The sequence below is a fragment of the Sarcophilus harrisii genome, chromosome 5, assembly GCF_902635505.1.
Source record: "Sarcophilus harrisii chromosome 5, mSarHar1.11, whole genome shotgun sequence".
Lineage (NCBI taxonomy): Eukaryota > Metazoa > Chordata > Mammalia > Dasyuromorphia > Dasyuridae > Sarcophilus > Sarcophilus harrisii.
The window spans coordinates 254633472-254661340 of NC_045430.1; the positions used below are offsets into that span (position 1 = coordinate 254633472).

A 27869-nucleotide genomic window follows, 5' to 3' on the forward strand; every position below is an offset into this window, starting at 1 on the left:
TCCTGTATGTATTGATATTAGACACAAAGAGAGTATTTAGAAGATTTTAACTATCCAGCTTGTTACAAATACTTTGTGTAGTGATTCTGATATGTTTTGATCTTATGAGTCAGTCTAAGGATTTTATGGTTGTCTACATTTCAAATATTATTTCTCTTCTACTCATATCATCCCTATGCCCACTAAGAAACCAAGGTAAAGAGTGAGACAATATTTTCATAATTTCTACTATCAGAAAAGTAAAGAGTAATAGTTAATTCTTTCTTCTGTCTAAAAATTTCAGAAATGATCGATTTCTTACTAGCTATATAGTATTAGGTAATTAGGAACTGTAAAAGGCAAATGGTACAGCTAAAGATGGAGAGAGGAGAAGAAACAAGGCAGAAAAACACACTTTGAACAGAAGATGGGAGAGTGTTTATAAATCTAACTGGGTAGCAGGATGTGCTCTGTGGCTTTTATTCTTCAGTGAACCCTGGTGGTCCCTGCCCCACAGGATGAGGGATTTTAGTACCATTCTTTAAGTCTCTAGAACATCAGATTAATCAGTAAAACAGTCTTTCTTAAGATTTCAGTATTTCTGCTTTCCCACCAACCTATCCAGAGCCTTCTTTCTTCCTTTCTCCACCTTGGTCCCGATTCTAAGAGGTTTTGCTGCCCTGAGGGGACACCGAAATCCTTAGTCGATGTTAATCTGCCTTAGGTCACATGGACAATTTTGGCAGATTGTTATATTGTTCCACATTTTAATCCTCAAATATGCTTAACAAATATACCTTAAAGTATTTCTAGGTCCTACTACTTGAATAACTTTTAATAGCTTGGTAGACTTTAATTCTAAACTTTCATCTGCACCCTCTGACAATCCCTGTTTGTCTGTTACAGAATGACTTTCAAAAGAATTAATTGATTCTGACAAGTTTTATTACAGGATATCAAGGAATATCTTAATTTCAAATGATGCTACAGAACACCATGGTCCAATACTGGCTGTGAGCTCCACAGGAAACAAGAGCATGGTAAGGCTGCCAAGACTGAAGGAGGCTGTGGCCGCAGAGCGCTGGGGCTAGGAGGGGCTGTCCGGACCTGTCCTCCACTCGGCTGGGACACTGTACCATATTCTGGGGGCGGGGGGGGGGGGGGGTAACACGGTGGGAGGGCCCTCTGGAAGGGGGAGCCTGGACAATTTAGGACTTCATGACTCAGGATTGGTTCAAAGAGCCTGGCAAGTTGGGCTCCTGATGCCTAATTCTTTTCTCTTCCAATTTCTATTTAGTCTTGATATTAGGGAAAATGACAATTCAAAACAAATGTTCAGAAACTGTTTCAAGTAGAAACCCTTTTAATAAAGGTCTTCAAAGGGCCACTTGGCAGCTTTGTTTTTAGAGGTACAGGGACAGGGAAGGGAGGAGAATAAGCATTTACGAAGCATTTACTGTGTACCAAGTGCGTGCTAAGAGTTTTACCCAGATCACTTCATTTGATTCTCATGAAAACCCTGAGAGGGAAGCTACATTTTATTCTCATTTTAGCGGAGGACACTGAGACAGACAGACACTAAGGTGACCCCCTCTAGTGAGTGTCTCGGTCCTGACTCCAGGCCTCTCTCCCCTTGCTGCCTGGCTTCACATACAGGTTGAACTGGATGGTTGCTGAGATTCTATGAAATTGTTGGGAGGACAGAGATATGCACTTGCTCTGACTGAAGACTATAGTAACTATTAATTTTAATTTGTTTAAATAAGAAGCATTTGCCAAATAACTGGCAACTTTCTGCTAAAAAATGAAAACCAATTAAACTTATATTTAAAAAACTCATATGTTCTCAATTTCTTAGTGTCTTCTGATGTTTGGGGATAGTTACAAGACATCAATGCATTATTACATTGCAAAATGCTGTTACCTTGACTGCTACCTGTACTTAGTACAGATGTGGTAGTGATTTCATACTTTAAATCTCATCTTTTAACTAATTCATTGATGAAAGGATTTGTGTAACTAACCTTAATTTTCCTTTTTGTTGTTTCACTTATATATAGATGCCTTCTGTGGGGAGAATAGATCAATTTTTTTTCAGTCTTAGTGGTTTACAATTGAGAATTACAAAGTAGCCTGAAAATAATAATTATTACTAAAAACTGAAACAAAATATTAGTCCTAGGCAGCTAGATGATATCGTGGATAGTACACTGGGCCTGAAATCAGAAAAACTTGAGTTAAAATCCAGTCTCAGATCCTTGCTATGGAAGTCTGGGAAAGTCACTTAACTGATACCTGCATCAGTTTCCTTTTCTGTAAAATAGGGATGATATCACCTACTTTCAGAGTTCATGTGAAGATAAAAATGAAAGCTAGTTATAATTATTATTATTTGCTAAATTACCTTTTTTTCCTTGTATTTTCCTTTAAATTAAGGTAAACATCTTGCATTTGGATGGTATATGCTACAGAGCTGGAAAAATTTCACCATCAAATCAATTCTGTTAAGAACGATCACATTCTACTTTAAAAATAAATGGATAACTTATCCATTCCTTGGGATATTATTCGTCTGATGAATTTTCTAGTACTAGATGCTATTTAGTGAATGTTTGCAATTAGGTTATGTTCCTAATAAAGGCATGGAAACCAAGTACCTCCCTTGCCATTTTAACTTTTGGGTCCCATATTATGACATGGTTTGTTTTTATTTTTATCACCATTATACCATCAGTGCTTCATGAATATCATGCAATGGACTGACTTTCAGAGCCATTTAAATCTGGTTCGTTTTACCTAATTACCTGGATCTTCTCTAAAGCTTATAGAGGCTTTGACTTTAATGCTTAAGGTCTTATATTCTGTAATACTACTGAGTATTTTGGTTCAGTATCCGAGATGTTCTTATTTGAATATGAATGAAGGAATTCCCTTTGTTAACAGGCTGAATTTTTTTTTCAGTTAAAAGAAGATATAATTGTACTTTGTTTAGTTACTTCCTTTAGATTTTATCCTTATTATCCTCTGTCATAATATGTACGCTATTTCTGTGCTTGTGAAAAGTATTCTATTAAAGCCAGAGAACATGAAAAAGCACCTGGTTTAACTAATAATACCAATGGATCCATGCAGCATCCTGAAATAAGGTGATTCTAAGGAACAAATTACCAAGAGAGATGGTTTTACCTAAGACACTTTTCCTCCCTCCTGAATTAAATAATAATAATAATAATGATAAAAGACCCAACTACATAGGTAGGACTTATAATTTGATGGTTTTGCACTGAGTCTCTCCTCTACCTTAATTTTCCTTTTACAAACATGTATTAATGTTGTTGTTTGTAATGAAAATAAAGGAAAATAAATTTGTGATTGATATCATAAGCTAAGCCTAAATCTTTCAATAATTACACACATTTCTTATATATCAGAGAAAAGATGGATTATATTTCTGATGTTCAAAGAAATTTCTGTATGTAAAAGAAATGATGCAAAAGTATACATTTCTACAGAAAACTGCGACAGGTACAAGGAGACAATGTTCTTGAATCCATAAAAGAATGAATGGAAGAATGAAGCAAGGACAGGAGCCGGCTAGTGATGAAAGCTATCTTCTAAAGGACACTGAACTTCGAGGCCAGGGTAGCTCAGAGGCAGCTTTGGCAGCGTAACCAACTGACAGACTGACTCTAAGACAATTCCAAAGCTGCCAGCACAACTGTTTTGGGGGGTCTGCCAAAGATCCAAAGGCTGCGATTATCATCCAATGCCTGGCACCCTTGATTTCGTTTTTGAGCACTCTCTCTCTGTCTCTCTCTCTCTCTCCAATATTTTTGTTTGGCTCAAAAACAGTAAGGATTCACAGATTTTTTTTTTAAGATCATTAAATGTTCTTATTTTCAAGAAATATAACATTAGTTGTAAAAGTGCACACTTCTTCTATGAAGTGTAAAAGGAAATTTCTGTGTAACGCTATCATTTTTCATAGGGCAAATCTGCTCTGGAGCCTGTTTAAATATCCATCTGAAATACTGCTAACTCTAAGATTTAGAACAGCATAATCTTTGGATTAAATAAATGCAGGGTTTTAGTATCTAGTAAATGCAAATAGTGAGTGATGGTCTGTTTTCCAGATAGAGTTTGCTGGTCTCCCGATTGCCCTCCAGGCTCTACTTTGGCACATGGTCCCCTGTGAGGGACGCCAAAGATGAGCTGTGGCTGCATGGGGAAGTCGTTGGGAGCGATCTGTTTGAGTTAGCAGCCCTGCACAATGGCACAACCAGGCCCTTTGGAGGAACCAGAGGCTCATTCTTCCATTTCACACAACACCCTTCAATACAATTAACTGTGGCGTCTTTGCTTTGTGAAGCCACTGACAGCTTCTCTTTTTGGTCTACAAACTTTAGACAAATGCTCCTGATCAACTCCGGGGTAAACATGATAGGAATTCTCTATATTCTGTGAAAATGAGGTCCTCTCCCCACAAATTAGACATAGCAGTTTCTCCCTGGAAGACTTACCTTTGGGTCTCGAAGGAAAAGGGCCCTGAGGATAAGTGAATGTACATCCCCGATTGGTGGGTAATGCATCAGAAGTCCCAGGCAGGTTTGATAGTTACTGGAGATCACTAAAAAAAGGCAAAAAGGCAATTGAATACATTCTGATGAAAGTTCTTCTTTTTTGGTATCACTGAATTTATAAAATCTGACAGAGTTAAAGAAAATAAAGGCAACTTTCAAAGGTCATTTAATGTTTTTGTTTGTTTTTTCAAGCCTTAAGTCTGTCCTCTCTAGGGCAACCTGGAGAAGCAGGAGCTAGGAAGACCCGGGTTCAAGTCATGTCTCTGGCTCTGCATTGGTGCGATCCTTAGTGACTCATCGAGCCTCTGTCTTCTGGGCATCTTACTAAAACCCTATGTTGCAGAGAAGGTACCAAGCTGCATTGGAAGAGGGAGTTCTTCCCTGGGGACCCCCAACACTGAGGAAATCACAGGTCAAGTCATTTCTCAGGCCCTTCAGTATTCATTTAAGCGGCACTTTGAACTAATAATATGACTTTTTAATATCTTTTCTTATAATAATGGCCAAAGATCTGATTTTAGGGTGTGGCAGGGATATGTACCCATCTCAAACGATAAAACTGACATAGATTTGTTGCTCTTCCTCTACTTTTTGTGCTTTCTATCTCCAGTTTTGCTACTTACAGAATCCTATGTAAAGCCATGAGAACATGGACCTATTAAAATGTGTCCTCAAATATATTTGTTTTTTTTTCCTGGTAAACAGGAGATTTAAGTGAATATCTATGTGATATTTTTTGTAGAATCTGAATGTAATAACAGTTTATGTTTTAAATCTAACTGCCTATGAGACTGTCATTTTTGTTAAAATCAATCTAATTATGAGTGCAATTATTAAACATCTTTTTAGGCAGGTCTATATAAACTACTCCATTTCTTCTGCACCATCTAAATTCAGGCCATCCATCTGCTGCGGCTGTCAAAGCAGAGCCTATTAATGATGCTTGTTTTGTGTAGTATACAGGCTGCCTCCAACAATACTAATTGTAAAGAAACTTTGCAGTTACTTTTGTTACAACACAGTCCTTTTCATCAATCAGAAGAATTAGTTGGAAAAAAAAAATCTTTGAAGGCATAGAAAATAACAGTGAGTCAATAGGATCAGTCTAAACTGCAAAAATAAACAATTGTCTTATGGCTCCGGAGACATTCTGGATTCCGAGCCTTCCCCCTCACGTTGGAAGCATCATCTCTTGCCGTACCTTCTTTCACCCTCCCCCATGAGGATTATGGGGAAAGGATGCAGGACTGGGCAAAATGAATAATTATAATCTGTGCAGGGAACCACTTTATCATCTTCATTTCCGTTGCTGATCCGACAGCTTGTAATTTCATACATCTGCTTTCATTTGTAAAGCACTCACTTATCCTACTCCTTCTTTATCTGTTCTGCGTTTTCTTTTCTCATTCTTTTGTTTTTCTTGTTCATATTCTGATACCTGGTTTCCCCTCCCCCATCCCCCCAAAGTCACATAGCTTGCATACTAAGAATGGCAAAGGGTTTTCACTCACATTTTTCTTACACAGCTATTATACTGCACCAAATAGACATACATATATAGATATATACACACACCAGAAATAATCAAACTCATAAATCAGAAAATTACTTTTTAAAAACTGTTCAACTGTTCAAAATTAGAAACTGGTCAGACCCAAACGGCTATCCTCCTAATGTAGTTTAATTTGTCCATTTTTCAGTCATGTAAAATGGACTAAAGTGAATGAAGAAAAAATCCTGCAAAGTAGGCCTGTGGATGATAACTAATTAAAATATGTCAGTAGAGATAAGGATTGATATAATCTATTTAGATATGCGGAACCTTCATTCAATAAATATTAATTGAGAACCTACTATGTGCATGAATACAGATTTATCTGTTTCAAAGTATTTTGAACTTTTAAAAGATCTTTAACTACTTTAATTCTCACAAGTACAAAACAGCCTAACACACAAGGACAATTTTAAGTGAGATCAGGAAGAGTGGAAATGAAATGAATCTGATATGAAGGCAACAGAATTTTCAGTCATTGTTGGGCTCTCAGAAGGAAGTATAAAATATAATCACTCCTCTGTCACACAACATTTCTTTTCTTTTTGTTGTCCGAATAGCCGGACACCTTTGAAAGACCAAGTCCTTAAGAATTTTTGTCACTGGCTACTGATGTGATAACTCTCTTCTCTTAGTGCTTGTCAATCAGCCTCCTGAATCAGTCTCTTGAATTCCCTCCTAAACACAAGTCAGATAAAGACTCTCATCAACCTGTTCAAGTCTCTGACAGGTCCTGTATTTAGATATTTATTTTTAAGAATCTGTTTTACTAAACAAACAAAGGCTTTCATAAAAAGAATGACAAATTTCATCTTCCATATCTCAAACTAAGGCTGCCTGGCTCTTTTTAGATAGGGAATGCCATTCTCCTCTCTGAACCTTCCTGCCAATCTCTATTAAAAAAATAAAAACTGTACCAAGGGATTCTTTGCATCAGATTTTTCCTCTTAGCTTAAAATATAGGGTAATACTCTCACCTTTATCTTGATGGCTAAATATATAGACATATATGTATATATATATATATATACACACATGCATATATACATATACACACATATACATACATACATATACATACATATATATATATATATATATATATATATATATATATATATATATATAAATCTTTCTTTCCACCTGGACCTTGTTCCTCTAATTCTAAATTACTGGCCATGAAGTTCCTATCTGGAGGATTTTAGAATTAATCCTTTAAAAATTCAAACTTGTTTTTTTCTTTCTTGCTTATATTAATCAGAATCCCAGGGCAACTTATCACAAGAAAACAACTTCTAGAGGAGGGGGGAAATGGCTATTTGACGTTTTTACCACTGGGAAGGATAGAGGGAGAGCTTCTCTGACTGCCCCACCAAGAAGTGCCATTAAAACAAGGGAGGCAGCAACAGAGAGAGAATGAAAGAGACTCAAGAATGCCTCCTTTCCCTCCTACTCTCGTTCCTCTGGGAAGAAAATGTCAAGAGGAAGAAGGCAACAGTAATGGGTATCTGTGGTACCAGCACCAATGACAGGACCCTGGAGCCTAGAAGAGTTGCTTGCGGCTCAGGAGCTGGTTCCAAGACCACTGGCACATTGGGATGGCTAATGATACTATTTATACCTATGATTTCATCACTGCCATAAAGTAGCAAAAGGGGATGATGGGACAAGTGTAAACTCTACAGTATGTTCTAGTGCAATGCCTGGAGGAACTGCCAAGTGATTGCCCACCCACAGCACTCTAATCGTACTACACTCACCACCTTTTCCTTAGCTTCCTAAGGGTTTTTCTCTGCTCTTCTGTTCACCTCACAATCTGGAAATATATAAAATATGGAGGGAGAACTTGGAAGACGTTACTGCATTTGCCCTGGCAATGGGGCTGGCTTTACCTAGGGGGACACACTATGCCAGTGTCCTTGAGGTCTTTGGATCAGATCTATTCTAAATAAGATGTGCATATGTATTGATGCTGAGTGAAAGAAACAGAACCAGGAGAACATCATACACAGTAACAGCAACACTGTGTGATGACTTAGCTCTTCTCAGCAATACAATGATCCACAGTAAATCCCAAAAGATTCACAAATGAAAATGTGATCTACAACCACAGAAAGAACTCCAGTATCTGAATGCAGATTGAAGACAGTATTTTCTCTTTTTTTTCTTGTAGTTTTCCCTTTTGTTCTCTTTTTTCTTTCACAACATAACTAATATGGAAATGTTTTAATATGACTGCACACGGATAATTTATATTAGACTGTTGTCTAGAGGGAGGTAGGGAAGGAGAAAAATTTGGGACTTAAAATCTTATAAAAATAAATGTTGTAAACTGTGTGTAATTGAAAAAAAATACTTTTTTACAAAAAAAAAAAAAGACAAATAAGGAGAGGAAAGAAAATAGAAAAGTGATGGGAATGGGAATAGGAGTCTGAAGAGAGAGGGAGGGGATGAAGTAAGAGGAAATTGTGGAAAGATAAAGATGTTGAATAAGGCAGGAGATAAAAAGAACTCCCAGAATGCAATCAGCATATGTTGTCAAATGGATAGATGGTGAAAGTGATGAAGGAGGAAAGAACAAGAGGGATGTGGAAATGCTTAGGTACTTCTGGTAACTAACTGTATCATCTCTTACAGCCGCAGGATCTCCATCTGTAAAATGGAATGAAAAGGACTTGTGCTGTCTCACTTAGGAGTTAGTATTATATACCCATTTTACTTATGTAAAGAAGGCAAGCAGGCACCATTTAAGTCACCGAAAAAAACACACTTAAAAGACTAAAAAAAAAAAAAAAAGCCTAACTCATGGCCTGTGTCACAAAGAAGACTAACATATCTGTCTGTATGTCATTCTGTTGTTGACCAAGTAAGGATAACATTTTTTTTTTTCATTTTGTTCTTAAAATACAAGGGGAAAAAACCCTTGACACTACATTTATAACCTCATGATAAGTCTGTGTAAATTTGCCTTCTGAAGTACAAGGTGAGACTGATTTTTGTATATGGCTTATGGAAATTGATGTCATTACATTACAGTCACACCTCATATGTTAAAGTGGTGCTAAATAACTCATCAAAGGGCAATCATTTCATTCACCCGTCATTTTTTCAGAACATGTCTATAACTCTTTCGGGGGACGCTCTCCAAGCTGAAAGAGCCAAAGCACAGGGAAAGCTTCACATCCATGACTGATGTCATCACAAGAAGCCTCTGAGGGAGACACTACAGGTGACGAGGAGGAAACCGAGACGGAGACAAGGGGTAGGAGGCAAGCCCTGATGGATTGTTCTTTCTGTGACACTGCCCCTGTCCGGTCCCCCTGGACGCTGACAGCAGCACTGCTCCAGGATATGGGTGTTTTAACAGTAGAGCTTAGTCTAGGATTCCCCATGATCCTGAGCTGTGAGTGCATTCTTCCTGCGCTCTTTAACCAGAATGGATTGTTTTGATATTAAAAGGAAAAGAAGCTCTTGGGGATGACTGTTACTTGGATGTAAGAAGCACATAATCAAGTGGCTAATTTGTTCAGAAGCCTTATAATGCAAATGGGACTTTGGTGACAAATCCCTACTCTGCCACTTGTTACCTCTGTGACCTCCATGAGACTCAGTTTCCTCATCTGAAAAATGCAGTAGTTGGAGAAGCTCTAAAATTGGTTCTTGGTTAAATCTACATTGTTATGAGACCATTTTGAGTTACTTGTCATTTGTTCACATCTACTTCTTAGATCCCCACAAACCCGATGCATAGTAGGTCAGTCAGAGGAGTCAAGAAGCATTTCACTAAGTCCCACTATGCACCACACTATATGCTGAAGATACAAAGAAAAGTAAGAGAGTTTCTGTTCTCAGTTTAGAGAGAAGACAATATGCAAACACCTATATGCAGGATAGATAAATTGGAGATAATCAGCCCAGGGAAGTAGCCTTAAGGGGTATCAGGAAAGTTTTCTTACAAAAGAAGAGATTTTAGCTGAGATTAAAGGAAGCCAGGAGGGAGAGAGCAGGAAGGGAAGCATCCCAAACCTGGATGACAGGGAGAGAACATGCCTGGCACTGACAGACAGAGGCCAATATCATTGGCCTGCAGAGTACAGGGGACTTAGAAAGATGAACAAAGACTCCAGGGAGAAGAGGGGAAGGCGGTTAGGAAGGGCTTGGGCGCATAACAAGTCAGGAAGGAAGAGTACCGAAATCATGCTTCACTTTAGAACATTTTAACCAAGGCTTTCAAAAACTAAGTGACACAGACTATTTAAAAAGACTAAAGCTTCTATTCTATATCTATTTTTTCATTGGAAAAAGATGCTCTTATTAAATTATACAATATTCCAAAGGGAAAAGAGAGAAAAAATGGTAAGCAGCTACAATGGTCTCTATCTAATAAAATATCCAGAAGATGTGAACTAGGATGAAGAAAATTCTGGCCCTAAGAGAAACTGGTACTACGCTAAAGCAAAAGAACAAGATAGCAAGAGCTGATTTCTCAAAGTAAGGATAGGAGTAACACAGTTAAAAATATGTTTGTCATAAAAAACTTAGATCACAAGAAGTTATGGGCCAGTGATTTTCTTTGTGAAGCTAAATCTGAATTAAGCACAAACCCTGATTTCATTCTCCAGCTATAATGAATATCCAAGGTAAAAGCTCCTTAACCATCATGACTAAAATGTGAATATTGAATTGGGAGAAAAATATGAAACACTAAACAATAATATACACAGGGAATGGAATTTTAAAGAGGATTGTAAGTTACAAAATAGTTTAAAAGATATTTAAATTGTAAGGTTCCTTCTTATATCTCCCATATAAAAAGGTCATAGGAAAGAGAAAACAATATGGCAAATCTGCCCATAAAGAAGAAGCCAAATTAACTGTGCTAAATCAATGGACCAGGATACCCAAACCAGAGAGAGAAAGAAAACTAAATGGCAACAATACTAATGAATATTTATGCAAAAATATTAAATATTAATATCAATGATGGGTTACAGTTTCAATATCTTTTAAAAATTAGTCATGCTGATCAAATTTTATTTATACTGAATATAAGGCCAATTCACCATTAGGAAAACCATCATCATAATTATGTGAATCAAAATAATGTTATTATTCTATAAACATGGCAAAACCTCTGATAAAATACATGTTTTAAAAAATTAAAAAAAAACACAAAGGAATAAAAGAATCTTCCCTATGTGAATAAAAGTATTTAAATAAAGAACTAGCATTAGATATAAAAGAATAATGATGGGTACTTTCCTAATAAGGGGTAAAGTAAGTATGCTTGATGTCTTTATTATGATTTGATGAAGGACTAGAAACACTAACAATAACAAAAGATAATAAAAACAAAATTAGCACAAAGAGAAGAAGAAAAGATTAAATGAGACAATAAGTTTAGTAAAGCAAACAAGACAGACAACAAATCCATGAAAATTGTCAGCTTTTTTTAGGGCTGTATATCAAAATTCAGGAGAAAGAGGAATTCCATGTATTTCTAATAAATCAAATATCTTGGAGTTAACCAACCAAGATATACAGAACTTATCTAAATATAATTACAAAACAATTTTTATACAAAAAAAGCCAAGAGTCATTGGAAAAATATTGAGGATTCATCCCTAAACTGTGCCAATAAAGTAAAAGATAATATTGCTAAAATTACACCTAATTTTATTGATACTTTGAATCCACTTAACCAAAGAAATACTTTATAGAGTAAGACAGAATTTAAAAAATTCTTAGGTCAGAAATTTCAAGGGATATGGTAAAAAAAAATTGAGAAGGACCTAGGGACGATCTTATTTCAAACTATTACAAAAACATTATTAAAACCCTTTGACACTGGAAAAAAAATTAGAAAATTGATTGGGTGAACAGATTATATGAGCCAGATCAAAATAAAAATAGATAAGAAAAAAATTTTGAACTTAACTATTAGTGGGAAATGGAACCTTTGGGAAGAAAAGAACTGTGAAAACTGAAAATCTAGCTGACAGAAAGTAATTTTAAAACAGCACCTTATATTATATACCATGATAAAGTCCAAATGGATCAACAATCAAATATAAGAAATTCTGCCAGAGAAAAACGGAGGAAACAGATAGTTGAAAAAATTTCAAATTATGAGTAGAAGACAGAGCCCTAATCTGGAAAACAGGTTATAAGATATCATACTAGGTAAAATACGCAACTTTAAAACCTTTTACATCAATAAACACCACTGCAATCAGAAGAAAAATATATTAAAAAGAATAACTTGATATGAAATATCTTTGATAATAGTCTGATATCTAAAATTCAAAGAAAACAACAAAGACTAAGAAGTTTAAGGGTCACTCATTAATTTAAAAAGCAGTCAAAAGAAAAGAACAAAAGATAAGGTAGAATTTATGACTTAATTGGGTGAGGTTTCCCTGTAACAGTCAAATGCAATTCAGTTAGCAACTGAAATGAATTTATTTTTGACAGACTGACCTGATGTTGAACATGCTCTTAACAAGAAAATGAAAGAACAAAACCAGAAATCTTAGTGTAGGCCATACAGATAATGGCACAAAGATACATACAGATACATAACAGCACAACTTCAATGTAGCTCCAGGCTCAAGACAAAATTTCAAACCAAAAAGCAAATAATAAGAATGTGTGTGTGTGTGTGTGTGTGTGTGTGTGTGTGTATTTGTAGATCAAAGCACAAATGGGAATAGATGAGAAGATTTCAGTGAAAAGCTGTATAAGCTGAAAGTGCTCTAGAAACTTAAATGATATGATAAGGAATGAGTACATCTAACAAAGTAAGGAATTTCTGCATTGACCAAAAGAGATGTGTGAAAAAACAGATCTAAAAATTAAATGGACAATTTATCATTCCTAACAAATTTGATAAATTGCTGAAGTATCTGTTTGTCTTTTAGCATTTTAGCTTACATATCTAAATAGTAAAATAAAAGTATGCATATCATATAATGTGCTACTGAAAAATGTCATTCCATGTACAAAATGTGCAATTTAAAACATCAACTACAATTAAAAAAAAAAAAAGCTGTCTGAAAAATCCACACACTTAAAAGTATACCTTTAATAATTTAGTACTATGGAAATGATATATTATTATGACTGCTCTGGACATGAGTATTTTCTCTAGAATATGAATACCTCTCAGCTTGTTTCCTTAAGAGATCTTAAGCTTCACTTTGTTCCTTTTCTTAGAACTTAGCACTTAGATGATATAGGCATGTAAATGTTTAAGGTATTTTAATAATGAATCCAATATGGCACTTATAATTACAATTCAGATAAAGCCCAAGATTTAGAAAAGCAGATATTTTTCATAGACTTATATGAAAAAATAACTGAAATATATTTACCACCTGAAAAAAGTACCAAAAAAAGCACTAAATTGAAAATAAGGATACATGGGATTGAATCGTGGCTGTGCACTTGAGGATATCAATGAACACTTCTGAGCTTGTTTTTGCAACTGTAGAATATGGTAGGAGGATGCTAAAGGTCAGTGTTCTACAACTGGGGAATACGGAATCACAAAGTGCTCTTCACATTCACAGAGTAGAATTGTCACCACTATCCTAGGAGGTAATTAGCTCAGGAATCAGTCTCTTCATTTCAGACATTCAGGAGGCTAAACATCCATGATAATCCAAACGTTTTTCCTCTAGGCTCATTTAAAAAATTTTTGGGTCCTTTTTCATTCAACCATCTTTTGGTAAACTGAACTAAAACACTCTCTACACATTCTTTTTATTCAGTTTATGAACTTATATGCTAAGTCTCTAGGAGAAATTATCTTCTTAGTCCTTCCTCTATAAAATGTTGAATTAAAAATATATTTCATACAAATTTAAGGTGATTGTTTTTCTATTTCTATCTGAAAAAAGGCAAGACAGAACTGACTGGCAAATATATTTAAAATGTTGTGTATTTTTTTTCTCTGTGGTAACTTGAATTAAATGATGAAACATGAAAATTATAAGATGATTTAGGGTAATATATAGTAAAGATTCTTTTAAAATTAAATTTACTCAATACAAAAAATGAGGCTTTTATTGGGATTTCTGTCTTTTTATTTCAATATCCTGATTCTATTTGTCTAGAATTATTTTTTAAGACTGGATAGATTGAAGCTGACAAGTAATATGGACACTGAAGATACCTATATAAACTGAAATTTTAAGAATTTTTGGTCCTTTTTTGTTATTTCCATATATCTGTAATTTTGTCTTAGTCTGGATACTCTTCTCCCATGACAGACTGGCTTCCACTTGATAGTCTTCACAAATCTTTGCCACTTAAGAAATTTCTCTGGTGATTGTGAAGTCTCCTAAAATATTCTCATTTTGACAGGTTTACAGGATATAATCATGTCTCATATTTAAAATATTCAGACATGTCTAATATGCAAAGATGAATATCTTTGAATTGAATTGAATTGAATGAATATTCAATATTATCTTTATCACTAGTCTTGCTAACTGTCATCAGCTCTCCTAATACAAAATATCTGATGAGGCTCCTGGTCAAAGGAATCTTGTCAAGAAATTTAGGTGGTTAAATAATCAGTTGTCCAAAGAGTCAGATTTCCAAACTATTCTAGATAAGCTATACTATACTGTTAAATTAACATTATTATTTCATTTACCTGAATACTATATAATGATTGCCCCCAAATATGTAGCTATAAATTCTAGGAAAACTTGAGAAAAATCAAGCATTAATTGGTTCAGGATAGAGAAAAAGTTCATAGGAGAATAGGTTTATAAATGAAGTTCCTGAATTCTACGTTGCTATATCTCCTGAATAATGGTGAGCTCCTTACTATTATGTTTGAATCAGTTAAAATTGAAGATGAGAACTAAAATTGAATCCAGCTCCTTGGGCTCTAGGACCATATGGCTCTTTCCACCATATCATGCTTCTTTGTCTCTAGAGCAAATGGTGAAAGGGAGAGTCATTAGCACACTGAGAGAAGAGCAGTGGTCTAGCTTCTGAGGACTTAGGTTGCGAGGCTTTGGGATCTGAGACCTTAGGTTCTGAGGGCTTGGTTTCTGAGGCTTTAGTGTCTGAGGGATTGAGTTTCGAGGCTTTGGGTTCTGAAGCTTTGGGTTCCGAGGCCTTGGGTTCTAAGACCTTAGGTTCTGAGGCTTTGGGTTCTGAGGGCTTGGGTTCCGAGGCCTTGGATTCCACTCTAAACCTGACGTTTCCTGTGGGGTCTTTGGTAAGACTATTCAGGGAAGGGAAGATGGCCTCTGATGGTCCTTCCAGCTCCAGAGATATGAAGAACCACCTGATCTCAGGAGTTAATAGCAGCAGCATAACTGTAATAATATAATTATTCAATAGGGAAGTAGGGATTCACATTCCAGTTCTGCCACCAATGGGCCGTGGCTTTAGAAAAACCGTGTCAAATCACTGAACACATTTTTCTTTTCTTCAAAAATAGGGAAATAGACTAGAAATCCTTCAAATTCTTTCCAGTTTAAAAAATCAATGAACCATTCAGGAACTTATTTCAAATGGAATATAAATTAATAAAACAAAGAAGAACAGTCACAGGCCATAAAATCAGGCAACTAATTAAAAGAAGCAGTTATGAAATTTGTAATTAAGAAATGACAGAGAATGAAGATATCTGACAAAGATTTCCAAAATTCTGAATAAATTTCAATAGCAATATGATTCATTTGTGAAAATAATAACCAATAGTATGATAACCAACATTTCCTGAAAAAAAATGTTCCTGGACATTAATTGCTTTTCTTTTTCATATTTCACAAGAATATAATTTTTAAAATGAGAGATGGGTTTATATTGAATATCATAAGACTTATGAGTCTACAGATATTTTCTGTTATTCCTTTATTCTTTGGTAAGTTTTGCTTGACAAATACGAATTCTAGGCTAATCTTTTTAATTAGCCTGACAAAGCTTGAATTAGTTGAACTTCAAAGAACAGTACAAAATTTATTTTGCATGAAGAATGTACTAAACTGTAGGCTTAAAAAAACACCAAAATTCATTTAAATAAATGTTTGCCAAATGAAATAGATTTTAACTTCCATTTTTAATGGATATTAGTGTTCCTCAAAGCATACTAATCAATCAGTCTATATTGGAAATTTCTATTTTTAGCCTGAATCTCTGATTTCTTTGGTGCTGATACCAATGCAGAACAGCTCCTTATGTACCTTATGAGGGGGCACTGGGAAGTTTAGTAGCTAGATCACAGAATAAGTGTGTGTCATAAACGGCTCATGCATTTGAGTCTTATTAAATCAGAAGCCTGATCTTTATCTATCCAAACAATCTCTTTCCAGAACTGGGGACTCTCAAGAAATTGGACGTTTTTAATTGGAGTTTTTTCCCCCTCCCTTATAGTCTTCTATCTCTTGGTTTTCTCAAGAAATTACCTTTTGTAATTCTCATCAATTCCTTTTCTTTTTAATCTCATTTTGTGAGTGATTATCATTACTACCTAGGAAACAACCCCTTTGGGAGAAATTTTAAGGACACTCAAAGTTTTGGAGGTAAAAAACTGACATGATAACTCAAGATGGGATACATGAATCTTCCATCAATCAAAGACTACAAAAGTTTAACTTGGGAGATAGGGAGGGTCTACTCTGATGGGAATCTACAGCACTGAACAATAATAGCAAGAAAGGCAAGCCTCAGCGCCTCAAATTCTCATTGTTAATAAGTCAGTACTATAAACAATTTTCCAGCTTTGTAGAAGATACTTCCTATTTGTCAGAAGGTGGAGCTCTGTACATGTATGTCTTACTCTCTTTTGTGTATGTGATTCAACACTCTCTCTATTGAGCAGATTTAAACCAGAGGTTGTATTCTCTAGAAACCTGGCTCAGAAAATATTTGAAATCTCTCACAACACTACCTACTGCAATACAGACATGCTGGTTAATAAAAATTATATTTAGCATGTTCAGCTAAAATTCCAATCAATTTTTGATCACACAATTTTAGGCATATATATATATATACACACACACACATAATATATATATATCTTGTGTAAATATATATATATATATATATATATATATATATAAAATTATATATATATAATTTTAGGCATATATATATATGTCAGATATTTAAAGACAGCGAATGTTTAAAAAAAAAAGAAAAATAACTAAAAAGAGACCAATTTATTCTAGTGCAGATGAGGTAATTTATACTCACATGCATCACGAATATATAGCAACATAGCTACAAAAACATAGTCCACTAAGCCCAGATTGATGCTGTCTGCAAATAAAGCATCCCAGACAACCAGAAGATCCTGAAGAGGGAATTCTCGTCCAAAAAGCAATCGGACCCATCGCCTGGAAATAAAACAAACAAAAAACCCTCAGAAAATTTTAATTACCAGAACAATATGAAGCATTAGTGGGTTTCATAAAATAAAAGAAAAATGATACCTAGTTAACAGAATAAAAAATGTAGAGGATACTTTAATGAAATACATTTTAAGTTTTAGGTTTTCAAATTAATTTTGTGATTTCAGAGATAGATCCTAATTTTTAAATTTTATTAGTATGTACAGAACAAACAGCTTCAAAAATATTAAGCATTGAAAGGAGGGGGTAAAATACCATATTCAGTGTAAATAAAGGTGTAAGAAAAATTAAACAATCTAGCAGAACACTTTAATCTTCTGATTTGCTTCATATGATTCTGAAAGTTGAAATTCATATAAAGTATATTTCTCTTTTAATTGAAGATATACGACGTACAGTACTACTGGATTCTTATTTTGTAAAGCAGACTAAAATTCTTTCTTACACAATTACATTCTGGTCTTCTAGAGGAAAATTGGTTTTCTTATGGTATCATATACATTTCTTTCAAATTTAAAACATCCATTTTTTAGGTAAGTAGGAATTAAAAAAAAAAAAAAAAACTTCCCATGTCTGCTTTTGTTTGCAACTAATATAGATGCATTTTCAAATATAGCTATATTACTCATTCACTTTCATCCAATAAGGATCTATTAAGCACCTATCAATCAATCAACCTACAAATGTGTATTAAATGGCTACTATATCCCAGGCCATATGTTACATGTTGAAGATACAAAGACAAAAAAAAAAAAAAAAAAAAAAAAAAAAGTAGAATGAGTCCATGTCCTCAGAGAACATGCATTGTACTGGGAGAGGTGTAACCTCTCCAAAGTGACATTCTCAGGGAGGACACAAACAGCTCCCTGTGGGGGGGAAAGAGGGGTGGTGGCTCTGGAGCAGCACCTGAGCAATTGAGGGATTCTCTTAGGGTAGGGGAGAACCAGGGCAAGCTAGGCAGTGACGAGAAATACAATGTATGTTCCAGGACCAGCAAGCAGGGTAGTTCAGCTGGAATGGATTGTTTATAAAGGGAAGGGGTATAATACACCTGAAAAAGGAAACTGGGGGAGACTGTGGAGGGTCTTAAACAGAGGACTTTTTGGGAGAGCTTCTGGAACAGGGGAGTGACAAGGTCAGACTTGTATGCTAGGAATATCATGCTGCCAGTTATGTATGGAGAGGATGAAATGGAGACCCAACAGTCTGATGGGCCGGACAATGATGAGGAGGTTCCTCGCATAGTGGTCCATGCGAGATGAAATGGAGGCCTCAATAACAACAACTGGTTGATACAGTAAAGCAATTTGGAATTATGCCCCAGAGTTATTAAACTATGTGCCCTGTGATCCAGCACAAAGCACCACTGGGTCTATGCCCCAAAGAGATCAAAGAAGGAAGAAAAAGCTTCAGGAGTACAAAAATACTTATATCAGAGCTTTTTGGAGTGGCAAAGAATGGGAAACCGAAAGGGAGCAACAGGGAATGACTGAAAAAAGTTGTGATGTGTAATGTGATGGAATACAATTGTGTAGTAAAAAATGATAAAGGGGATGGTTTCAGATAAACTTAGGAAGGCTTACATGAACTGATGCAGAATGAGGTGAACAGAACCAGGTGTGCAATTTATACACTAGCAACAAAGATAGACAACTTTGAAAAGCTTAGAAAGTCTGATCAGCACAATGATCCACCATGATTCCAGAGAAGCCTTGAAGTCCGTTATCTCAGAATACAGACCGAAACATTTTTTTTTTTTTTTTGGACATGCCCAATGTAGGAATATGTTTTGCTTGACTATACACGTGAGTAAATAAAAGAAAACCATATTGCAAAGGAAGAGTTGATAGAATTTGTCAACTGAATATAAGAGGTATGAAAGAGGGAAGAGTTGAAGATAGAGAGCTAAATAAGGCATTTATTATGTATTTACCATGTAATAAGCATTAAGCTAAGGTCTGGGGATAAAAATACAAGCAAGGACTGTTTTTGCTTTCAAGAAACTGACATTGTAAAGGAACTAGAAAAGGAAGGAAGGATTGGTGGTGAATATGTTCTGGGGACATGGAATGGAAATGGCCTGAAAGTACAGCAGGTACTTGTATCAGGACAAGGTAAATTCAAGGGAAAGAAAAGATGCTCTGAATGGACTGCTCAATTTCAAACCTGGATGACTAGAAGGGAGGTTTGGGAAACGCAAGGAGGATTTGGGGAAAAGGTAACAGGTTATATTTGGGACATATTGAGTTTGATTTGTCTATAGGAAACCTATTTAACAATATTCATCAGGAAGGCAGAGACACAGCCCTAGAATTCTAAATGGGAAAATGGGACTGAGTATATACATTTATGAGTCATCAGAATAGAGAACATATAAAGAGAGAAGAAAACTAATGAGAATCTGGGGTACCTCCATGCATACAAGTGGGATGAGAATGATAATTTTGTGACCAGACACATATTAGAACTAGGACAGAGTATTATCAATCTAATTTCTTAATGCTACCTTCTCTTCTGAATTGTAGTCTCTGATGACCAAATGCTTAATGGGCAATTTGAAGTCGGTGTCATAGGCCTCTTAAATCTAATATATCCAAAACACAACTCACCAAATCTTCCTCCTGCCATGCCCCAACTCTCCCTTCTTCCCAATTTTTTTATTGCCATATCTATGATCCCAGTTACTGAAGCTCTCAACTTTGTTGTCATCCTTGAGTCCTACCTAGACTCATATCACATATCCTGTCTGACTGTCAAGTCTTATCATTTCTACCTTCTTGACAGTTCTCTTATTTATCCCCTTCTCTCTGCTCACATAGCTGCCCTGGTACAGATCCTTGTCATCTCATGGTTCCACCACTCCAACAGTTTTCTGATTGATGTCCCCCCATTTTCAGCTCACCTTCCATTCTCTTATCAAAATGTAGTTCTGACCCTCCTGCTTCCCCACTCAATAAACTTTTGGGGCTGCCCGTGACTTCTAAGAATGGACACAGAATCTTGTTTTGTTCTTAAAGAATTTCACAGCCTGCTTTTTTATTCAGCATGTGCCTAGGACATTCCATCTCCTGAATCTATAACTTTATTGGTTGTCCCCAAAATGTTCTCAAAGGCCACCTTCTCCAGAAGGCTCTTCTGGAGGCTCTCTTCCTAGGGCTTTCCTTCAGGGATTACTTCTCATCTACCCCACATCTTGTACATATCCATAAATTTGCAGGATGCTTCCTCCTTCATTCTTGCCTTTTTTTTCATCCCCGACTCTTAAGAGAGTACCTGGTGCTTAATAAATGCTTGATGACTTACTGATGTTGTGAAGAGGTAAAGGAGTAAGTAAAGAGAAAAGATCACTGGAATTAAGTGGCAAAGCTGACAGCCAGATGGCAAGGGGCTGATTAGTAAATGGGAGGTAGGAAAGTAGAGCCATGAGCATAGACTGCTTTTTTTTTTCCTAGGAATCTGGCCAAGAAACGAAGGATATAACTAGAGAGTGTAGGAAGATCAAGTGAAGATTTCTTTAAAAAATGGGAGAGATCTGGGTGTGTGTAGGTAAAAAGAGGAATCAGTTGATAAGGAGATTAAAAATTAGGAAGGAAATGGGGAAACTCCCCGGAGGAGTTAGAAGGGGATGGGATTAAGGCTACAAGTAGAGCATTTGGTATTTACAAAGACAGTGTCCATTTCTTCCTCTAAAATTGGATCAAAGGAGAAGAGAACAAAGGTGATATTGAGGAGATTTAAAGTACTGAGATGGGAAGAGTAACCTTACAATAGAGGGATGTGTAATCCTTATGAATAGCTTCAATATAACATTATGTAATTAATAATTAAATGTTAGTTTCAGAGAAGTAACTCTAACACAGTAAAGAATAGTTACTACTTTTGATGGTACAAGTCTATGTAGCACCAGACAACTAAGCAGGTGTGTTTCCAACATTGTGTCACTACCATCACACCCATTTGTCTCCATAAATGGCAAGAAAATTAAAACAGTATAACAGTAACTTTATAAAACATAGAGTAGGGAAGACACAAGGTAAGATAGAAAAAGTCCTGAATATGAACTTCGAGAAATGGATTCACTCCAGAACCATCATGCTCTGGCTCTCTTGTCCTTGGCTGGGTGATGCTAGTCAAAATGCTTTACCTCTCTAAACCTAACCTACTATAAAGCAGAGAAATGCATCTCTTAGTTACTTCCCATGGATGCAATTAGAACCAATTAAAATATTGTGAATATTATTGAGTGAGCATGATGCAATGGAATAATAGACAGCCTGGTTTCAAATTCCTACTCTGCCACTTAATACTTCTGTGATCTTGGGGAGGTCATGTAACATTACTGTTCCTCAATTTCCTCATATGTAAAATTAAGGGATCAAATTCAGTCATTTCTAGGATCCCTTACAACTTTCAAAAATTCATGGTCCTATGCACTATATAAATGTCAAGTATGAAAATGATGATCACCAATCCTTTTATTATAAATCTTATTCATTTAACAATGAAAGCTCAATGAGAAATTTTAGAAAATCATCCACAATTTTAGAAAAAGAGAAAGAAAAAATAGCTTGATCCCATTAATGAAATAGTTCTATGTTCTATGCAATTAAAAAAAAAATCACCTTTTCAATAACCACTATGATTTTGTACCTTGATTCCAAATGAGGTAAGACTAGAAGTAATGAAATTAATTTCTCATGATGTTTTTGGAAGCTGAGAGAGTGGCAGTTAAGGGATCAATTTGAAGGCAATTGATAGGAGATTTGTAGGGTCAGAGTGAGAGGTAATCAGGACCAAGACTAGGGTGGTAGGTCTATAAATGGAGAGGCAGTGGATAGATTGTGGAGATAAAATGAACAACATTTGCAAGTGGTTGGATATGAGCAAAGAATGGGAATGAAGAGCTGAAAATGACTTTACGATTGTAAATCTGGGTGACTAGAAAGATGAAAGAACATATCCTGATATCCAAGAAAAGATGATTAGGAAAGAAAACTTTATTTAAAAAGAATTCCAACTGAAAAGAATTTTTCAATTCTATATCATAAAATCATAGGTTTAGAGCGCAAAGGGACCTGAGAGACCATGTAATCCAATTGCTTTATTTTACAAACGAGGAAACAAAACCCAGAGAGAAGACTTGTACTCTTTAGAATCTTACATCTTGGAGATGCTGAATGGTATTAATTGAACTGTTTATTCCAGCTGGTAGCCACATCATATTGTTTATTTACACTGAGCTTAATCAATTAAATAAAATAACCCTGTTTTCAAGAAGTTTACATTTTACTTGAGAGAATATGGGAGACTTGATCTTACCAGATCTTATGTTACATTGCAAAATATGCTATTTTTTTTTAACTAAATAAAAAATAAAAAGCATGCTATGGGACTAGATAAGTAATATCTTCCTTCCTAAAGTTCAGGTCTAGCCAAATCACTTCCCTATTCTATAAATTTTAATGGCTTAATATCACTTCTAGAGTCAAATATAAAATCCCTTGCTTAGGATTGAAAGTCCTTCATAACTGTTCCTGCTCCTTCTAAGTTTCTTGTCTCTTATGTATGTATGTTTCCTACTACATATCATTTGATCCAGAGGCAGGCCTCCTTGCTGTTCCATCTCCCAACTGGGCAATTTCACAGCTGTCCACCATCCTTGAAATGTTTTTTCTCTTCATCTCTACCTCCTGTCTTCTTCTAGGTCCTAGCTAAAATTCTCCTTTCAACCTTCTACATGAAGTCTTTCCCAATCTTCCCTTAATCTAGTATCTTTACTCTGTTGATTATTCCCCATTTATTCTATATGTAACTTCATATTTCGGAATACCAAGGTACTTCAGATCAAGAAAGTGTGGCCAAAGACTAGCTGAAGGTCCCATAGCTTATTTTTTGGCAGACCTTCGATTAGACTTGTTTTTCAAGAAGTCAGTATCTTCTTTTCATCATATTACTCCTGTTGGCCACAACCAGCATCCTGTGCTTCTGTGACTGGTGTGTGTGTGTGTGTGTGTGTGTGTGTGTGTGTGACTTTGAATTTACTTCTACAAATTTCATCTACTTTCATGCAAGTTCTTCTCTTAACCCTTTAATGAGAGAGTGTTTGGAGAAGACCCAGTATTCTGGAGGTTCTACATATCAGGGGAAATACAAACTCTAGCAAATTCTCCTTTGGAAACTCCACTGACTCTGGTTCAACATCAATATACTTGATAATATAAAATAATTTGCTAAATCCAGGGTATATACCCATAATCTTTATATTATTTAGACTCCTTGAGACAATACCATCAAATCCACTGACTATTTAGAGCACTTATATTTCATTTGAATCATTTTCTGTGCATATTCATATACTACTCAATGACTGTACATAATTTACTCTATTTCGATAGATTTTACATTCCAAATTAGATTTCCGAACTCCTTGAAAGCCAGGATCACATTCTCTATTTTATCTGGGACTCCTGATATTTCTGGTCAAGTACTTTCAACATAGCAAGTATTCTGTTTTTTGTTTTATGGCTTAACTATCTTGAGTCTGGAAACAAAAGTGTAACTTTTGGAAATGCCAGAATTGATTTTGCTCATTGTACTTCAAAATAACTCAGCATGATGTAGTGGAACAGGCACTAGGCTTGGAAACCAGGCTTCAAATCCTGGCTCTGACTTTTACTAGCTAAGTTAGCAAGAACAAGTCAGAGACTTGGATTCTTCATCTGTAAACTATGAAATGGTTGAGGAGAAAATTCAAAGCACACCTAAAAATGTTATATAAATCTGAGCTGATATTAAAAGTAAAAACTGTAAGACTTATAAGTGCTTGAGCACTACTATTTTATATTTCATGTAAAGCAAAAAAATTCTTGGAAAATTATTAGTCATTTCTAGAAAAAAGATTATTATCTTAAAGAAAGAAACATCATTTCTTATCTTGTGTCACAAACATTAGGAATATTAATTAAGGTACAATTCTCAGAATATAAGAGGATTACAGCATCATTAATAAAAACAATAATGTTGCTACCAATATAATAAAAATTCTAAAGTTGGAATTATTTTTAAATAAAGTTTTCTTTCCTATTTTGCAATTTCTTCATAGAGCTAATAATCCAAGAAAAGATTCTAAGATTCCATTTTCTATGAAATGAATTACAGAAACGAATAATTTCAGTGAGCTTTTGCATTCATAGAAAGGAAAACTTTACTTTAAGGAGTGAAGTTATATGTAGGAGTTTAGTCCTACAATTAACAAGCTTTTATTGCAGTTAAAAATATTTAGTGAGAGTTTAAGTTACACTTAATGATAGCATTAAACCCTTTTCTTTCTAGATAGCTGTGGTTTAATTATTGCTCTATACTATTAATCTTGCTTTACATCTGTTACACCTGCAGACTGTAATGCTCCTAACAGTGTACATTTTATCACTCATGATAATACAATAATTCATATTTTACCAGATCTACTTAGTAATTAAATCTGCACAAACAAAAAAGACCATCAGAGGTTTTAAAGCAGTAATAAACCACCCAAAGATAGTACCACTTCCATGCCTATCAGTATCTAAGATTTTTCTATAATTAAACTTTAATGTTCAGGGAATCAGTAACTGCTACATGATGTTACTAGCTACTGAATGTCCTAAAGAAATACCAATGGAAATAACTTTTTGTCAAATAATTAACGAGTGATTTGTTTGAGTGAGGTCCAAATGACTCAATCCAATTTAGCAAGGCACTTTCAAGATGATGGGGATATAAAGATCAGAAACAGTTTTTACCCTTGAGAAGCCTGGACTCTACTAGGAAAGATGAACTATACCAATCAATTAATAGGATTTAAGGTAAAATTCATTAGGACGAGGAGAGAACTTTCGGCTGGCAAGATCCAGGAAGATTAATGGAGAAGTTGGCTTTGAGCAACTTCTTTGCTCAAATTTTGATTTGATTTGAAAGAAGAAAATTATTTCAATTGATAGAGAAGTGTAGGGAATATATTCTAGTTATTGAGGAAAACCTGAACAAATGAAGGGAGGCAGGAGACTCTGATGGAACTGGGAAAGACCAGTCTAATTTGGCTGGACTTTATAGAGTGCATGAAAGGGGATATAGAATATGGTTAGAAAAAACAATGGAGTAAGATTGTGGCACGTCCCACTGTGCACTAAGGGGCACGTCTATCCATTACGTTCATTCAGTCAACCCTTCTAGCATTGAGGTAGACACTTGGAGTGTGAGCTCCTTTTCAGGAACAGGAGCTGGATGGGGCTAACATGTTACAACATTTACATAGATGAGAATGAAAGAGAAGTACACACTAAATAAATACAGAAGTGATTTGGTCAGACCTTGCCTGTGGAAGACCATTCTGGTAGTTATTCAAAGTATTGATAAAGAGGCAGGGATACAGGGAAGTCTATTGCTAAGCTCTGAGAACCTTCAGATGAGAGGTCATCAAAGCCAGAATTAGAGTGATAGAAATATTTTATTTTAGTGATATGTGTTTCAAAAATTAAACATGAAATGATTCATTTTAAATTTTACTGAATATATATTTGATTCTTTGTTTTTACTCCTACTCCAATGAGCTATGGGCACAACTGTGACAGAAAATGTATGTCAGGAAACTACTGGAGTAGTGGTCACCAAGCATGTGGAACACAAATGATCCACACAAAAACCCCATGCAATTTCTGTTCCCATGCAATTTTCAGAGCAAATAAACTAAATGCCATCTCAATACCAGGAAATGAAATCTACTGTCTGTCAAAACTGTATCATCAGCACCCGAGAGAATGTAAGGTGCACAGAATGAAGGCTATGGTGTCTCAAGGACTTTTTGGCAGGAGCTCTTTTCCTTTCATGCTGGATTGTTCTGTATTAAGCTCTCTTAAAATTCTCCCTTTTAGTGATCCCTCTGTGGAAATATTCTAAAAATTAAATATAATTAAATATTACAGTCATTGTAATCAGGGTCACAAAGTGTTCCCATATTTGTTCCAGCTGCTCTGGAGAGAAAAACCAGGGTATAGAGGAACCAAAATAAATTATTTTGTTCCAGTTTCACATTTATTTATTATTAATCTCAAGGTTCTTCAAAATATAAGCTTCTGGAAGATGTTTAACCTGCTTGATATATTCCTCCCCCCACCCTTCAGCTAATTATTTCCATTAAGTCCTTTTAAAACCACTCATGCTGGATCCTGTGGAGAGCAATATGAATTCCTTAAACTCATCAAATTGTTTCAAAAGAAAATATTCCAACGGTAAGTTTGTTACTGTTTTTAAGATAGTTCCCTCCTCTTCAAGTCAAGAATTAACAATCTTGTGATTTTAACCCTGCTTTTTTTTTTTGGGGGGGGGGGAGGGAAGGGGGTGTGAATGTATAAAACTAATTTGATTTTGTATGTTATTAAGAATGCTAAAAATGCATCTTTGTTTTGGGAGCAATTTGCTGTTTACTTAAGAGGGCAATATCTGTTTATTAAGGAAGGTTCCTTATTCAAAAAAAAAAAAAAAAAAAAGATTCTAATAATTATCACCCATTCCAGCTGCAATGAATCCTCTTTGGCAAGTGACTGAAACTGCTTTGGTAGAGTAATTGTCAGGCTCCTTCTGTGGAAAGTCTACAAGGAAAGTCTGGCCTTGGATGCTCAATTTTTGGGTAGATACATAGGAAATTTATGAAACTAAAATGAAATTCATTGTGGGATATCATTGTTAAAGCCCTTGATTATTTCTAAATACTCTTTAATTCTTGGAATTTTAACTCCTCTGTTCTTTCAGAATTCGTGTCTATGAATCCTGGGGAGGCTGGTGATTTGTAAACTGCTGAGCACATTATTAATGGATCATCATTAAAAATGTAGAGTTCAATAATCCAAGGATGGGCGATTATACCAGTGTGGGTGCTCTTTCCTCTGACATAGCCCAGAGGAAGGAGCAGAGTTTTAATGAAATGGTGCTGGAACATTCATCTTCTGGTGGCCACCCTTCTGGTGGTCCCCCTTCTCGTCCTGGATCCCGGGTACAGGGGGCTCTTTACCTGAAGCCAGAATTCTTCCTCTCACCAACTTTGCCAATTCTACCATTCCAATATACTTCCCCAAGCACCACCCTGGCTCGGGCCTGGTGGCTCATGGCAGGCACATCCTCCAGCTCTGATAATCCCTGGTTTCCTTCAGAGCTCAGCTCAAGCGTTATCTGTGACATGAAGCCCTGTCTAATTCCCCATAGGAGCCAACCCTTGCCTGCTCCACATAAACCCACCATTATTTACATCACATATATACATAAGCACACTCATGTACACATACATGCAGAATACTAGCTAGGGGAAACCAGTGACTCTTAGCTTTCTATCCATAGCACGTAGCC

The 27869-nt window shown here is 35.5% G+C and overlaps 1 protein-coding gene across 7 annotated transcripts in view; it reads right to left on the reverse strand.

Annotated features, from left to right (window-relative positions):
* Positions 1 to 27869, reverse strand: part of TBC1D5 (TBC1 domain family member 5) — a 571191-nt gene that overhangs the window by 107940 nt on the left and 435382 nt on the right. For all 7 annotated transcript variants that reach the window (XM_031940325.1, XM_031940321.1, XM_031940324.1 and 4 more), the window contains 2 exons: positions 17335 to 17477; positions 4500 to 4606 (listed from right to left, as the gene is read on the reverse strand). In XM_031940325.1, the coding sequence (XP_031796185.1) occupies positions 4500 to 4606; positions 17335 to 17477 (250 nt within the window). The remainder of the gene's footprint in view (positions 1 to 4499; positions 4607 to 17334; positions 17478 to 27869) is intronic.